The sequence below is a fragment of the Giraffa tippelskirchi genome, chromosome 5, assembly GCF_054371585.1.
Source record: "Giraffa tippelskirchi isolate mGirTip1 chromosome 5, T2T-mGirTip1v1.2.pri, whole genome shotgun sequence".
In the NCBI taxonomy this organism is placed as follows: domain Eukaryota; kingdom Metazoa; phylum Chordata; class Mammalia; order Artiodactyla; family Giraffidae; genus Giraffa; species Giraffa tippelskirchi.
Genome location: NC_137279.1, coordinates 62,735,599 through 62,751,190, shown reverse-complemented (window position 1 = coordinate 62,751,190; position 15,592 = coordinate 62,735,599). Strand labels below are relative to the sequence as shown.

The 15,592-nt window shown below is 34.0% G+C and overlaps 1 protein-coding gene across 2 annotated transcripts in view; it reads left to right on the top strand.

The window, feature by feature from the left end:
• BRINP3 (BMP/retinoic acid inducible neural specific 3) overlaps nt 1–15,592 on the top strand; it is a 445,180-nt gene that overhangs the window by 277,552 nt on the left and 152,036 nt on the right. For both annotated transcript variants that reach the window (XM_081485193.1, XM_081485194.1), the window contains 2 exons: nt 1,862–1,967; nt 11,898–12,134. In XM_081485193.1, coding sequence (XP_081341319.1) covers nt 1,862–1,967; nt 11,898–12,134 — 343 coding nt within the window. The remainder of the gene's footprint in view (nt 1–1,861; nt 1,968–11,897; nt 12,135–15,592) is intronic.

Genomic DNA, 15,592 nt, shown 5'->3' with positions numbered 1-15,592 from the left:
CTGGATAATCCCATGGACAGAGGAGCCTAGTAGGCTACGGTCTATGGGGTCGCAAAGAGTCAGACAAGACTGAGCGACTTCATTTTCACTTTCACATTCATTCTAGAAACTTCATTCTCAGTGTTTCATAATCTTGTTAGTTCTAGTTTTTCAAATACCATCTTCTTCAGATAAATCATATTGCCACTGTTTCACTCAGGCTTTCATTATCTTAATAATGGCATTAATGTCTTCCTTGGTTTAGTTTTCCCCTCACACTGTCCTCTTGTCTTTGTCTTAATATTAATTAATTAATTAATTGTGGGTTTACACAAGAGCATAATATGTTCTGCAAATACTTCAGTAAACAAATAAGCAATACCCCCTGTGCTTGGTGGAGCTTGCATTCTAATGAGAGGTGTTGACAATAATCATGATAAATGAGTAAATTATACAGCATGTTATAAGCTGAAAACTACTGTGGAAAAGATAGAACAAGGTAAGGAGCAGAGGAAATAATAGTTGGAAGAAGGAAATGTGGGAAGGTATGTTCATTTAACTTTGATTAGTCCAAGTGATCCGGAGAGAGATACATTTGAGCAGAAATGAAGAAAGTGAAGGAGTGAGCTTAGAAATATTTTGAGGAAGAACATTTCAAATACAGGAATAGCAAGTCAAAAATCATGAGACAGGAGAATAGCTAGCATATTTTGGGAACAGCAAAGAAGCCATTGTGCTTGGGATGGAGTAAATGACGGAAAGAGGGAGAGAGATGAGTTAGAGAGATAGCAGGGAGCTTGAAAATAGAGCATCTTTTTAGTCATACCAAAGAGCTCTGGTTTTTACTCTGAATGAGGTGAGAAGCCATTGTGTGGCTGTGAACTGTGAAATGAAATGAGATCAACAATGTTTTGGAAAACTTTCTGGTTGTTGAGAGCATCTTTTTAAAACCCCAAAATGATTATAATACTCCTCTGCTTTAAAATATGTTTTTTTTTAATATCCTCAGGATAAATTTCCAGCCTGATATAATCACTTAAACATCTCATCTGATACTATTCATCCCACAGTACCCATGGGGGAAAAATATCACTCTATAATATGTGATTCCATAATTAAGTGCTAAGGCTGGACTCTGCATACCATAACTTTATAGAAATGGTGAAGTAATACAAGTGGGAATCATTAGGGACTACTTTGTGTAGGTGTTTGAACACAAGGTCAATCTTGAGGATAAAAAAAAAAAAATCAATTTATCTAAAAGGAGAAATGTGGGATAAGGTGAAGGATGTTGTATAAGCAAAGGCAGAGAATTAACAAAGTCCAACTGGATGGCAAGATTGCCCACCTGCTGGGAGAAGTGGGGCAGATGGAGGCCAAGCAGAAGAGTTTAAATATTGATACCAGCATAATAGAGTAGGAAATTGTAGATTTTTAAGTAGAAAAATGAAATAATAAAATCAGTCTTTAGACAGTAGCCTGGAAGATGGCTTTGATTTATTGATGAGAGATGAACAAATAAGAAGAAGGTCTCATGTGAGGCAAAACTTGCTGTCTACCTAAAGGAGCATGCTCTGTCATATCTTGGTAAATTTGGTCTTGGTAAATTCAGTAACCTTTTATGAGTGATGTTGACTAAAGAGGGCTTCCATTATTTTCTCTGATGATTGATGCGTGGCCAAAGGGAAGGAAATGGAATTGAAGATAAAGGCATCATTTGTCTTCTTTCTGCTTAGGTGTACTGTTGATGTGTATCAGGTCCTAGACCTTTTAGTGATGTTTACTGTCCGATGTATGTGTGTGTGACAACTATTAATAGATTGAATGGAAAGAACATGGTAAGATCTGGTACATATAATAAAGCTGATGTTTTGTTCTTCAGGTAACAGAAACACGGACGGGTCCTCTTGGCTGCAGTAACTATGACAACCTAGATTCTGTCAGTTCTGTTCTGGTTCAGAGTCCTGAGAATAAGATTCAGTTGCAAGGTATGTAGGTGAAATTTCATTAATTCTCTACGAGCCTGAATGACAGTTACCCAGTTGTGATTTCTTTCTTCTTATTTTTTTTTTTTAATAAGCTGTGTGTTCAGTACTAGGCTTTTAAAATTCTTATAAAGGCTCCTAATCTTTAACTGATATAAACATTCTAGACCAGATGAAGAGAATGTCAAAATTCATTTTACTTTTTAAATTAAATAATGATAACAACTGAAAATGTATTGTGATAATATTTTTGCTCCACACAGTAATCATTGTGTCAATAAGTAGCAGTTTTCCTTAGCTTTCCTTGAGCTTTAACTTTTCCTCATGAAAGTGAAAGTGGAAGTTGCTCAGTTGTGTTGGACTCTTTGCAACCCCAAGGACTGTACAGTCCATGGAATTCTCCAGGCCAGAATACTGGAGTGGGTAACCTTTCCCTTTTCCAGGGGATCTTCCCAACCCAGGGATCGAACCCAGGTCTCCTGCCTTGCAGGCGGATTCTTTACCAGCTGAGCCACAAGGGAAGCCCTTTTTCCTCATAGATTCTGATAAAAATTGTAACCATATTTATGCATACTGGAATGTGAAAATTTGACATTTTAAGCATAACTTAATATGATAGTTAAGGCTGCCTTTCTCTTCTGACAAATAGATATATATTTAAGAGTATATTAACAAAATATTTATACTTGCATTATTTCTTTTATAAAGATAGATTCTGTGATAATGGTAATAATTTATCGTCTTCTTTCTATTACTACACTTTGTGAAATAATTCAATAGAGGACTTTTTAAAACCATAATTTTAACAGATATATTTTATCCCCTAAATGTTTAAGCTTGTATATATCACTCATTCATACAGACAGGGAAAGGTTATGTATCCACATTTTTAAACATGTACTAGCTGAATAAGTTCAAAAATGCCTTTTTGATGACACATAATCTAAATTAAATTCACTGATCAAAGGGGTAATTTTGAGTGGTTCTTCTCTAGTCTACCTTCTTAAATTGCTTAAGTTAGAGCTATATTTGCATTATTCAGTTTTACATAACAATGTTTAAATGTTTTAGAAATTTATGAAATTTTTCCTCAATTTTTCCATCTAAAACTATAAAGGCATCAGGTTATTTAAATTTACCTTAAGTAATAAATAGATTTCATTCAATTTAAATTGTACAAAGTCACACAGAAAGTGCTTAAAATTTTAAACTCTAAGTGTGATCCAAGTTATTATTGTCAATTTTAGCTTTAAAGTTATTGAAATATTTTCTCTAATTTAAATAAAAGTACAATCTCTCACTATTAACTATAATTCTCTACTATTCACCCTTTTTTAAAATGTATTGACTTTCCATCAGAGTATTAATTTTACTAGAGAAAAACAAAGAATTTTTATATCAGATATGTTTGTTTCAATTGATTCAATTTTATTTATTAACACTATTGATTTTTATCTTTGTGAATTAATACTATTGATTTTTACTCTTTGTGAATCACTGTGTTCAGTATTAAGAATATAATATTTTAAACACAAAACTTCTGTCTCCTATCAGCTTTGGAAAAAAAATCAACGCAAGGAATAAATGAAGCAACATGTGCCTTTTGTGTAACTATTTTTTATTTACGTAAGGCAGAAATCTGCATCTCTTCCACCTTTTACTGTTTGCTAGGACTATATTTTCAGTTGTTTGTTACAACTATATTTGTACCACAATGCACAAAATCCCTTGCAAAGATAATACTGTGAAAATCAATATCAAGACCCTCAATATCCCACGTATTCTTTCTTTCTTAAATTTCATGTGTACTTACAAGTATCATGTTGATTCACCTATTCAGTCTCACCTTTAATATATATTAAATATATATATAATATATAATAAAAAATAGTAGCCTTTCTCCACTAAAAAGAAAGAAAAGGAATGCAAAACATTCACCAATTCCAGAATGTTACCATGATACATCTCTTTGAAAAGTATTTATAAAACCCTGGGTCACTATATGTGGCAATTGCAAAAACTGGTGTTTCAGAAGAATCTTTTATTAAAGTACTACTATGGATCTTTGTGTCTTTCATAGTTAGCTGGTTTTATGGATAGATGTGCATAGGTATGGATGATGTGTGTGTATGTGTGTGAGAGAGAGAGAGAGAGAGAGCGAGAGAGAGAGCTTGTGTTTTACTTGCAAGCATGAGGTGAAGCACTGGAATCAGTGTTTGGTCCATTTGGAGATAGTGAGTTCAGCTCTATTATTGACCTTATTCTTCTGAAGCTCTGGTCTTATAGAAGAAAAAGAATTGTTCCTGAAGTAGAATTTTATCAGAGCAAAGAAAGCATCAATAAGAATTACTGAGGTACAGCATTAGGCAAAAAATTCAAAATGAATTCCATGACTTAACTATCTATATTAGAATTGACATTCATAAATGAGATGTCAGAGAAATGCATTACACATTAACACATTGATTTTGACTGAAAATAAATGAAATCAAATGTTTCCTGGCAGCAAATAAGCTGGATTTATCTGCTTGTCTGTCTGGCTTTGCCAATCAGGTTACAGAGCAGATACTTTATTTTATTTTAATTGAAAGATCCATATCTACGACTCCAAATTATTGATGAAAATACATTTAATACATGTGAAAAATGTAATTCATAGGAAGTATTAGCAAATACATACTGAAATGAATGATATTCCCATTTTTCAACCCACTTAAGAATTTAACATATCAAACAAGGTACATTTGCATGAAAGGGTAACAGAAGTAATTCAAAGTTATTAAATTTTGGTAGTGGCTTTTTGGTAAAATTCCCAGAAAGTGAGTGATCCATGTGATTAGGTAACATACTTTTCTACATCAGCTGGTTCCTAATGTTTTATTTCAGCAAAATTGGCACAAGACTGTGTTATCAAATAGATAATAAAAGATGGAGCACTAAGCAATTATTTTTTGCTTATAATGAAAGTTTAATTATATTGCTAAAAAAACTATCCTGTTTCCTATTTTTTATCTATTGATATGTTGGAACACATTTTCTTAGACTTGATGGTGGTTTAGTCACTAAGTCATGTCCAACTCTTGCAACCCCATGATATAGCTCGCCAGTCTTCTCTGTCCATGGTATTCTCCAGGCAAGAATACTGGAGTGGGTTGCCATTTCCTTTTCCAGGGTTCTTAGAGCTTAGATATATAAAAATTAAAAGAACGCAAATAATTTATTTTGAAATAATTCATATTAATTTATATTTCTCGAAAAAACCCACACTAATTAACAAAGCTCTATCAATTCATTAAATCATGAGTTTTCAAGGAACAGATAACATTTGTCTTTAAAAGTTATTTATCAATACTTGTAATACATATAACTATTTAATTGTATATCATCAGTAATTATAATAATTCAAATCATAGTGATTTTTAAAATTATTTTCATTGTTAGAAAACTATATTTTATGTAATTCATTCTACAAAATTTTGTATTATTTATAATTTTCAAAAAACATGTATACATTTTCAATCATTGATTTTTATAGCAGAGACATGACTGTGATTAAATAAAGATGTTTAGTAATAAAATGTAATATATTAGTACAAAAATTTGTAGGACAGTGAAAAGAAATGGTGACTTCAAGGAGAGAACACACACACACAAACAACACATACATGCACACATACAGTTTGCTCATTTGTTCTTTTTAAAGGAGAATATTGATGCCGGATTACTGGGATTAGATTCCATCAGTACATACAGATATGTAATGTAATATTTTTATTTTAAGATATTTATAATACAAGAGATTACCTACTTTTGATCTATTGAATGTATGATAAAAATTTTAGATGCCAACTTCATCACATTCAAGGGAGTCCTTAGTTTTTCATACTCTTCATATGCCTTTAGGTAGTACATGAGCTATTTTTTGTTTAGTCACTCAGTTGTGTCTGACTCTTTGCAACTGCATGGACTGCAGCATGCTGGGATTCCCTGTCCTTCACCATCTGCCAGAGCTTGCTCAAACTCATGCCCATTGAGACATGAGCTATACAGCACTGAAGATCTCTGGTCAGCTGATCATTTTCACAGTTGTCGGTCTTGCTAGACTTCATCTTTGTGTGATGCAAATTAGAGCTTTATTCATCTCTCAAGAATTTATTGCATTTCTTAAATTTTTATTCGCCAAATATTGCCTCTTTCTTTCTCTAATCTCATCATGAAGTTTCAGTTAACTGTGTTTTTAGATCTTTTAGTCATGATGTATGTGTCTTTTCTCTTGGAAGAAAAGTTATGACCGACCTAGACAGCATATTAAAAAGTGGAGACAATACTTTGCCAACAAAGATCCGTCTAGTCAAAGCTATGGTTTTTCCGGTAGTCATGTGTGGATATGAGTTGGACTATAAAGAAAGCTGAGCACTGAAGTATTAATGCTTTTGAACTGTGGTGTAGAAGACTCTTGAGAGTCCCTTGGACTGCAAGGAGATCCAACCAGCCCATCCTAAAAGAAATCAGTCCTGAATATTCATTGGAAGGACTGATGCTGAAGCAGAAACTCCAATATTTTGGCTACCTGAAATGAAGAACTGACTCCTTGGAAAAGACCTTGATGCTGGGAAAGATAGAAGGCAGGAGGAGAATGGGATGGCAGAGGATGAAATGGTTGAATGGCATCACCAACTCAATGGACATGAGTTTGAGTGGACTCTGGGAGTTGATGGACAGGGAGACCTGGCGTACTGCAATCCACGGGGTGGCAAAGAGTTGGACACAACTGAGTGACTGAACTATGTCTTTTCTACTGTTTTCTGTTCTTTATATCCATTTGCCATTTTATTATTCTGTGTTCAATATTTTTTTTATGACATATACCAGTTTGCTGTTTATCTCCTCAGCTGTGACTAGTCTGCTATTAAATCTATTATTTGGTAACTCCTATGTGTGTGTGTGTGTGTGTGTGTGTGTGTGTGTGTGTTTGTATGTATATATGTATGTATATTTTATTTGCAGAATTTCCATTTGGTTATAATTTTTAGTTTCCAGTTTTTTGTCAAAATTGTCTTCTGTGTTTTTTTTAATTCTCTATTAGGTGACTGAAATTAATTTATAGTTCATTTTTGATAAACTATATCTTTCTTATTTATATGCTCATTATTTTTATTAAATTTTGATGCTGTGCTTTACAAAACTAATTTAAAATTCTTGATGTTTTCTTTCTCCAGAGAAGGTTTACTTTTATTTCCAGTAGCATTCCAATCCGTTTTAATAGACTTGTTTGAAAGTATGCTTTAGACCTTTGAAATCTAATTTTTGTTTGTTTAATTATTGCTTGGGTAAATAGCCCTTATCTATTCCAACAAATCTGGAGGAATTTACTATCTTTATCATGACTGCCTCTAAACTTCAATTTTTGATTTGCTAACTGGACAAAAGTCTAAGACAAAAGCTGTGTGGTTCACACCTCAGGGATCCTTTTCTTGTCATGGTAGTTCTAGACATCCTCACTTTTATTGGACTTTGGATCCTTTTGAACGGATTTTTAAAAGTTTAATTATGGTTTATTTACAATGTCATGTTAGTTTCAAGTGTAGAGCAAAGTGATTTTGTGTCGTACATATATACATACATATATATGTATGTATATATGTATAAGAATCTCTCTGTACAAACTTTTTAGATTATTTTGCATTATAAGATATTGACTATAGTTCCCTGCACTATGTAGTATAGACAGATTACTTTAATATGCCTTCTATATTTTCTAGTTGTTCCTAGTGAAAAGTTTGGTTGAAAAAAACTGGTCCCCCAATACTGGACATGGTTATATTTTACTCAGTGGGTTTTCAGTTTGTAACATTTGTCCTGCCTCACATGCTCACTTTCACAATATCCCCTAGGCTCAGAACTCTGCTTCCTTACCTTTGTCTCATAATCAAGGAGATTTTCTCTAATAATGGTTTCATCAGTATTTTTACTTTGTTGTTTCTGTACATTAACAAAATGTCTATAGGACAGCCCTCAATCCCTCTGAGTTGCCTGTCTGTTAAGGCAGTCCAAGTTTTCTCTCTAGGTATTAATTATTGTTTACGTTAATGATCTAGTTGTAAAGTTAAAATGTTTTGAGTGGTCTGACTATAAACTTCTTTTCCAAAAAAATTGTTGTTTTTAGTATGACTTTATAGAATATCAGTTTCCTTTCTTTAGACTAATAGATAGATGTAAAACAGAGATAACATACAACAGAAATCCTTGCATGTCTAAAGCTAAACTTATTGTTTTCTGCCAGCAATTTTTCCTTCTCAAATTACTTTTCTAGCCTTTTCTGTTTCTGCAAAGGCACTATCATTTTTACAGATTGATAATTATACTGTAACTACTTGGTTTATGACATTTTAAGTGTTACATAAATTCTCTGATTTTCTTTTCATTTTTGAATTTTTTGTATTGAGATAATCAGTGGGTTCCATATATCTAGTCCAAAGTTCTGAGTCTCATTAACATAGACTCTAACTTAGCCTGTTTTTAACACTGAATATCAGTATTTTCAGATATTAGATATTTCTGAAGTATACAGTCATTTGATGACCTACAGGACTAGACATTTAAGAATATATCTAGCTTTACCATTTTACTCCTCCAAGTCATTTGACATATTTCACCTGCCTTACATCATATAAATTACTGTCTAGTAGATCCCATTCCTCTTCTCCTGTCTCCTAAAAAAATTGCCTTTTTATCACTTTTTCCTTAGTTTAGATATTTTTAGTGTTCTGTCTAAACTAATTTTTTTTCTTTATATCTTCTGCATCTAAATTAAAGTACCACTCAGAGTACTTTCATGGTTAAGCATCATTTAAATACAAGTGAACTAATTCCCTGTACTTATCCTGAAATAAGAGCCCCAATAACATTACCCTGGATTTATTTTTCTAAGCAACTCACTCATTGCATTCTCATAGTGCAAATGAATTAAAACAATATTACTAATTGCTATTTAAAAAAATATGTTCCATAGTTCATTTGTGTGTGATATTGCTAACGTATTATCCCATGCACCCTCCAAATCTCTTAAAGTTGAAAAGTATCCATGTATCAAATAATGTTCCAGTCTACCTTTTTAAGGAAAGGTTTTATTTATCTTATGAACCTAATGTGGTTGCTTTACCAATGGGGCTTTCCTTGTAGCTCAGTTGGTAAAGAATCTGCCTGCAGTGCAGGAGACCTGGGTTCGATCTCTGGGTTGAGAAGATCCCCTGGAGAAGGAAATGGCAACCCACTCCAGTATTCTTGCCTGGAAAATCTCATGGACAGAGGAACCTGGTGGGCTGAAGTCTATGGGGTCACAGAGTCAGGCACAACTGAGCAACTGGCACTTACTTACTTACTTAGTGAAATATATGTAGCCAGACTCTAGTACTTTTTAAGTACAATTGTATAATATCATTGTATACTTCTAATATTATATATTATATAGCCTCTTCTACTAAATATATTGCAAGTGCCTTTAGGGCAAGAATTGGTCATCTTCATATTGTACTTTCCCTAGAAAGTCTCTTCCAAATGGAAAGCATTCAATAATTATTTGAGGTGAAATAAAAATGAATAATAAAATAATAAGTATGTGTTGAGTACTTTTCCTGGCCAATCTATGGTAGAATTAGTCTGAAAGAATGCTGCTGCTGCTAAGTCGCTTCAGTCGTGTCCGACTCTGTGCGATCCCATAGACGGCAGCCCACCAGGCTCCGCCATCCCTAGGATTCTCCAGGCAAGAATACTGTAGTGGGTTGCCATTTCCTTCCCCAGTGCATGAAAGGGAAAAGTGAAAGTGAAGTCGCTCAGTCGTGTCCAACTCCTAGCGACCCCATGGACTGTAGCCTACCAGGCTCCTCCATCCATGGGATTTTCCAGGCAAGAGTACTGGAGTGGGGTGCCATTGCCTTCTCTGCTGAAAGAATGAGATAAGTGCAATTGTCAAGATCTTTACAAGATAGACTTTTCCCCCTAAATGTTATTCATGATTTTAGTTAAATTAGCCTTGTAGATAATGAGCGTATCAAAAAAAAATTTTTTGTTGTTATTGTTAGAAAGGAAGCATGTAAAAGTGGTAAAAATCAAATTTTGTGGTAAATAGCTGTGAGGTATTGAACAAATTTTCCTTTATTTTTATGTCTATTTTTACCTACTGATTATACTGAATATTTACCCTTTTGATTACATTTTTGTAGCAAATGCTTATATGTAAAACTAGTAGAGATTTCTAAATATTTTTGATAGCCTTATTTTTATTCTTGATATATTCTTAAGAATTAACAACTTTACTTAATTTGCATGTGGAAAAGTAATAAACAGTATCACTATGACTGACGAGGAATAAGCAGTGAAACAACTCAGTCTATCTGATGACTTCCCTGTAGTCAGTTGAAGTGATCATTTGAAAAACATACTCAGATAAAGTTATGTGTTTTAATGACATGAGAGACAGCAACATTTCATAACACTTTTGCCAATGCTGCAAATAACATCTAGGTAGAGATGAGCTGGTAGTTTGAAGGTAAAATAAAAATATTGAAAGTATTTGAAAATAAGTGGAAAAGAAATGCATACATCTCATTTCAAAATATATAAAGGCAGGTTCTATCTACATTACATAAAAATAATCAAATATTCTGATCAATAAATTCAAATAGCCAATCAAATCAATTTCAAAAACAAAATCAGATATTCTGATATATTAAATACCTTATGATTTCACAGATTCTTTTTTTTTAAATAAATTTATTTATTTTAGTTGGGGGCTAATTACTTTACAATATTGTAGTGGTTTTTGCCATACATGGACATGAATCAGCCATGGGTTTACATGTGTTCCCCATCCTCAACCCCCATCCCATCCCTCTGGGTCATCCCATTGCCCCAGCCCTGAGCATTTGTCTCATGCATTGAACCTGGAATGGTGTTCTGTTTCACATATGATAATATACATGTTTCAACACTATTCTCCCAGAACGTCCCACCTTCACCTTCTCCCTCAGAGTCCATAAGACTGTTCTATGCATCTGTGTCTCTTATTCTGTCTCGCATATAGGGTTATCGTTACCATCTTTCAAATTCCATATATATGCATTCAGTTCAGTTCAGTTCAGTCGCTCAGTCGTGTCCGACTCTCTGCTACCCCATGAATTGCAGCACGCCAGGCCTCTCTGTCCATCACCAACTCCCAGAGTCCACCCAAACCCATGTCCATCGAGTCGGTTATGCCATCCAACCATTTAGTATACTGTATTGGTGTTTTTCTTTCTGGCTTACTTCACTCTGTATAATGGGCTCCAGTTTCATCCATCTCAATAGAATTGATTCAAATGTATTCTTTCCAATGGCTGAGTAATATTCCATTGTGTATATGTACCACAGTTTCCTTATCCATTCATCTGCTGATGGACATCTAGGTTGCTTCCATGTCCTGGCTATTGTAGACAGTGCTGCAATGAACATTGGGGTACACGCGTCTCTTTCAATTCTGGTTTCCTCAGTGTGTATGCCCAGCAGTGGGATTGCTGGGTCATATGGCAGTTCTATTCCCAGTTTTTTAAGGACTCTCCACACTGTTCGCCATAGTGGCTGTACTAGTTTGCATTCCCACCAACAGTGTAAGAGGGTTCCCTTTTCTCCACACTCTCTCCAGCATTTATTGCTTGTAGACTTTTGGATAGCAGATTTCACAGATTCTTGAACAGTGTTTGGAGTTAGCATATGTCAAAAAAATGATAAACATTTGCAATTTTGCAGAATTCAATAATTTTTCTAATGATCATATTAAAATATGCATAAATCCATAACTTTATATGCTACATTTTTGACATTTTCTGAATATCATAATTATGTATTATACTTTGGCCTTTATCAAAATGAATTTCCTTTTTTGGTTTTCTCTTTAAGGGCTACAAGTCCTACTTCCAGACTACCTTCAGGAGCGTTTTGTACAAGCAGCTTTGAGCTATATTGCTTGCAACTCAGAGGGAGAGTTTATCTGCAAGGACAATGACTGCTGGTGTCATTGCGGCCCCAAGTTCCCAGAATGCAATTGCCCTTCCATGGACATTCAAGCCATGGAAGAGAATCTTCTTCGCATAACTGAAACCTGGAAAGCCTACAACATTGACTTTGAGGAATCAGGTAAGACATATATTTTTATCTAACACTTCTAAACTTCACCAAAAAAAAATGTTATATTGAACAGACAATTTTACCCTTTTGGAAGAAACTATTACATACTTGGAAGGCATTTACTCGATTCATTCTTATTATTCTTTGACTGTGGATATTGCTTTTATTGTTGGTTATTCAGTATTTTGCTGAAACCCTCTGTGGTACTTTTTGTATTGCTATGTACTATGGTACTAGAACCTAGCCCTCTCTTGAGCTGACATATTAGTCATTTAATAAAGAAAGTCCTTGCCTTTTTCAATATAAGAATTTAAACTGTTGAGAATTATGTAATTGTGCTTTATTTGGTGGATTTTCTGAGCTCTTCAAGAGCTCTGAAGAGACAGAACTTTCAGGTTGCTCTGAGGGATGGCCCCACGAGGTAAGGTAGGAGTCAGAATGAGAGGAGTTTTTGGAACAAAGACCAGGTAGTTGGAACATCAAAAGATACTGTTGATTAAGGAAAACCAGACATCTCAAGTTAAGGAATTTACTGCTTTTCTGTGTACTGTTGTTGTTTAGTATCTAAGTTGTGTCTGACTCTTTTGTGACCCCATAGACCCTGGACTATGACTCACCAGGTTCCTCTGTCCATAGCATTTTTCAGGCAAGAATACTGGAGTGCATTGCCATTTTCTTCTCTATTTCAATGTAAGAAAAGATGAAAAGTCAAGACTGATGGAAATCTTTCCTGTGTTATGCACTTCAGCTTTCTGGGGCCAGTATCCTATGCTTTTCCTGAGTCACCTTAGGGTGCAACCTGGCAGGGTTGCTGCAGTGTCTGATAGGTTAATGGTTTGCATCCTGTTTCCATCTTGCATTCCCTCAGGGCTCACCTTGGGGCAGCTGTGGTGGGTCAAAGTCCAGACAGCCTGTGTTTACTGACCTGGCAGGCAGCATTCTTAGTCCAATACCTCTGATTCCCTTCTGGACTGTTCTCATGGGCCCTGAGTTCCACCTGTGAGGCAATATCCAGAGAAGGATTTTTCTATACTTTCTTCACATTAAAGGGAATCTCATGAATGTGCACTTTTACTCTACTACTTATGTTTAAACCAAATTTAGATCAGCTTTGATCTAACAATGTCTGTCGAGTTTGATTTTGCTATTTCTGAATTTTTATGAGAGCATACTTGTGTTTCCCATATTGTTACTTATAGAATAGACTATGTTACATGTAATGGCCTTCATTTCATAAAGCAATGAACTTTAATAAAAAGTTGAGTACCTCAACATGAAGTGAAAAATGATGATAACAGCATATATGATATATTATTGAGAATAGAATAATAAAAATCCTCAGAAAGTGATAAGTATAATTATGTAGTATTTAGTCAAAAGTGTTGGATATGACTAACTTTCAAACTGGCAAAGAGGTTTTAATTGCCAAGAGGTCAGATTTATATTCTTGGAAGTTATAATTTTGCCAGTGATTCATTTAACTGAACTCACTTAAAACAATGACAATGAAATTTAATATACTTTTACAATAAAAACCCTTAATTTAGGCATAGAAGGAACATATCTCAACATAGTAAAGGCCGGATATGACAAGCCCACAGCTAATATCAGACAAGAAAAACACCATAGATGATTTCAACAAGCTCTCACCATTTTGCATAGTAGAACCACAAAATTATAAAATAAAATTGAAGGTAATAGACCTAGGAAGAGTTAATAGATACATATTTTCTTAATATATATATATATTAATCGAAATAGTGTATAATAAAATTATCCTCCTCAATTTTAGTAATATTTCTCTTTGTATAAAAAGGGAAATTTGTCTAGAATTAAACAGTTTCGTGACATTTTTGGAATGAATTTCTAAACTCAAATTTTTCTTTTAAGTTTTTCTATAGAACACTCATAAGGAATATATTAGAAACTTAATCTTATATTCAAGTAGAACCATCTGATGTTTAAAAATAATGATGAAATGCAACACTTTTAGATAAGCTATAATATAAAGTAGTCTTCTTAGGGTTAAATTTAAAGCAAAAAAAAACCTTCTATTTACATATTACAGTATATAGCATGTTAGATCAGAGAATCTTAGGAGCCCCAAGTCTGTAGAACTCACACAGGAATGCTATCCATATTATTTTGCTTTGAGAGTATACTTTAGAAAATCACCAAGTAAAAACTGGGGGTTTTGTTTCACGGGAAATGTTGTAGATTGAAGTAGGCCAATACTTCTGTTGATGGTAACTAAAAGTTGAATAGCTTTTAAAAGTATACATTTAAATATATAATAGATCATAAAAGTCAGAACTGCATGGATTAAATTCCTGGCACAAGATATATGTTTAGGATTCATAACTTGTTTTTTTTTTTAATTTCTTTCTACTTTGCTTCCTTTCTGTCTTTCTTTCCTTCTTTCTTTCTTTTTTTATTCATTAATTTATTTACCTATGTAAACAGAGGTTGAGAACTCATCATTTCACCAAGCAGAGTGACTGATGGCGAAAGAGAAACCAGCAAAGGTTCTAATGGTTGTGGAGAGTAGAACGACAACATTTTAGACTCAATAGGCCTAATTAGCCCCCAACTAAAATAAATAAATTTATTAAAAAAAATAATAATAAATAAATAAATAAAAAGAAGAAGTTTAATTTACCACAAGATATTTGCTGAATTTCGGATGGTGCTGGATGCTAAAGAAGTATTCAAAAATCTTTGGAAGCAGATGAAATTTACCACAGACTTTCAAGTGCTTGAGGGATAAAAGCTCTCTAGAGGGAGGAGATTGAAAATAGAACAGGAAAGGATGGGATCTCCAGAGAGAATGAGGAAGTACCACTGTGTTTCTAGAACTGCTTTTCCTTAAAGCACATTTGTCAGTTCAGGGCAAAGTACGAAACTGAAAATTTAGGACTAGCCCCTGGAAAATGCTGGTATTCCAGGACAGAGAAATCAGATGAAAATTTTGCAGTCACAATTGATCGAACTAAGAAAATTAGAGGCTGAAGGAGTTTTAAATTTATGTTTAGTGCCCTCTTGAAGACGTTTTCCTTAACCCGTGGCAGATGACTAAAGAGATAAATTAAAAACCTCTACATGATAGAATTGAATCTTCTTCAGTGTTACAGGCCTGAAGTAGCATATGCTCACTAGGTCCCTAACAGAAAGCTCTGAAGCATCATGCCTTAAGAACAGGGGAGAGTCAGAGCTAGACTTAGTTTTATGTAAGCATAACCCAGCACAGATACAGCTCAAATCTTGATCCTAAAGAAGTTATTGTTAAAAGATCAACTCCCTATGATGTTTCTTAAATATAAAGAGGGTGACCTCTTGAGGAGAAAAGACATTTTCTAAAACCTCTTCAGTTCTTTTAATTTAGGATGAACATAAATCTCTAATTATCAGCATGTGAGTAGACCTTATATCTAATATCAAATGGAAAAGAAACCATGCCTCCCATGTCA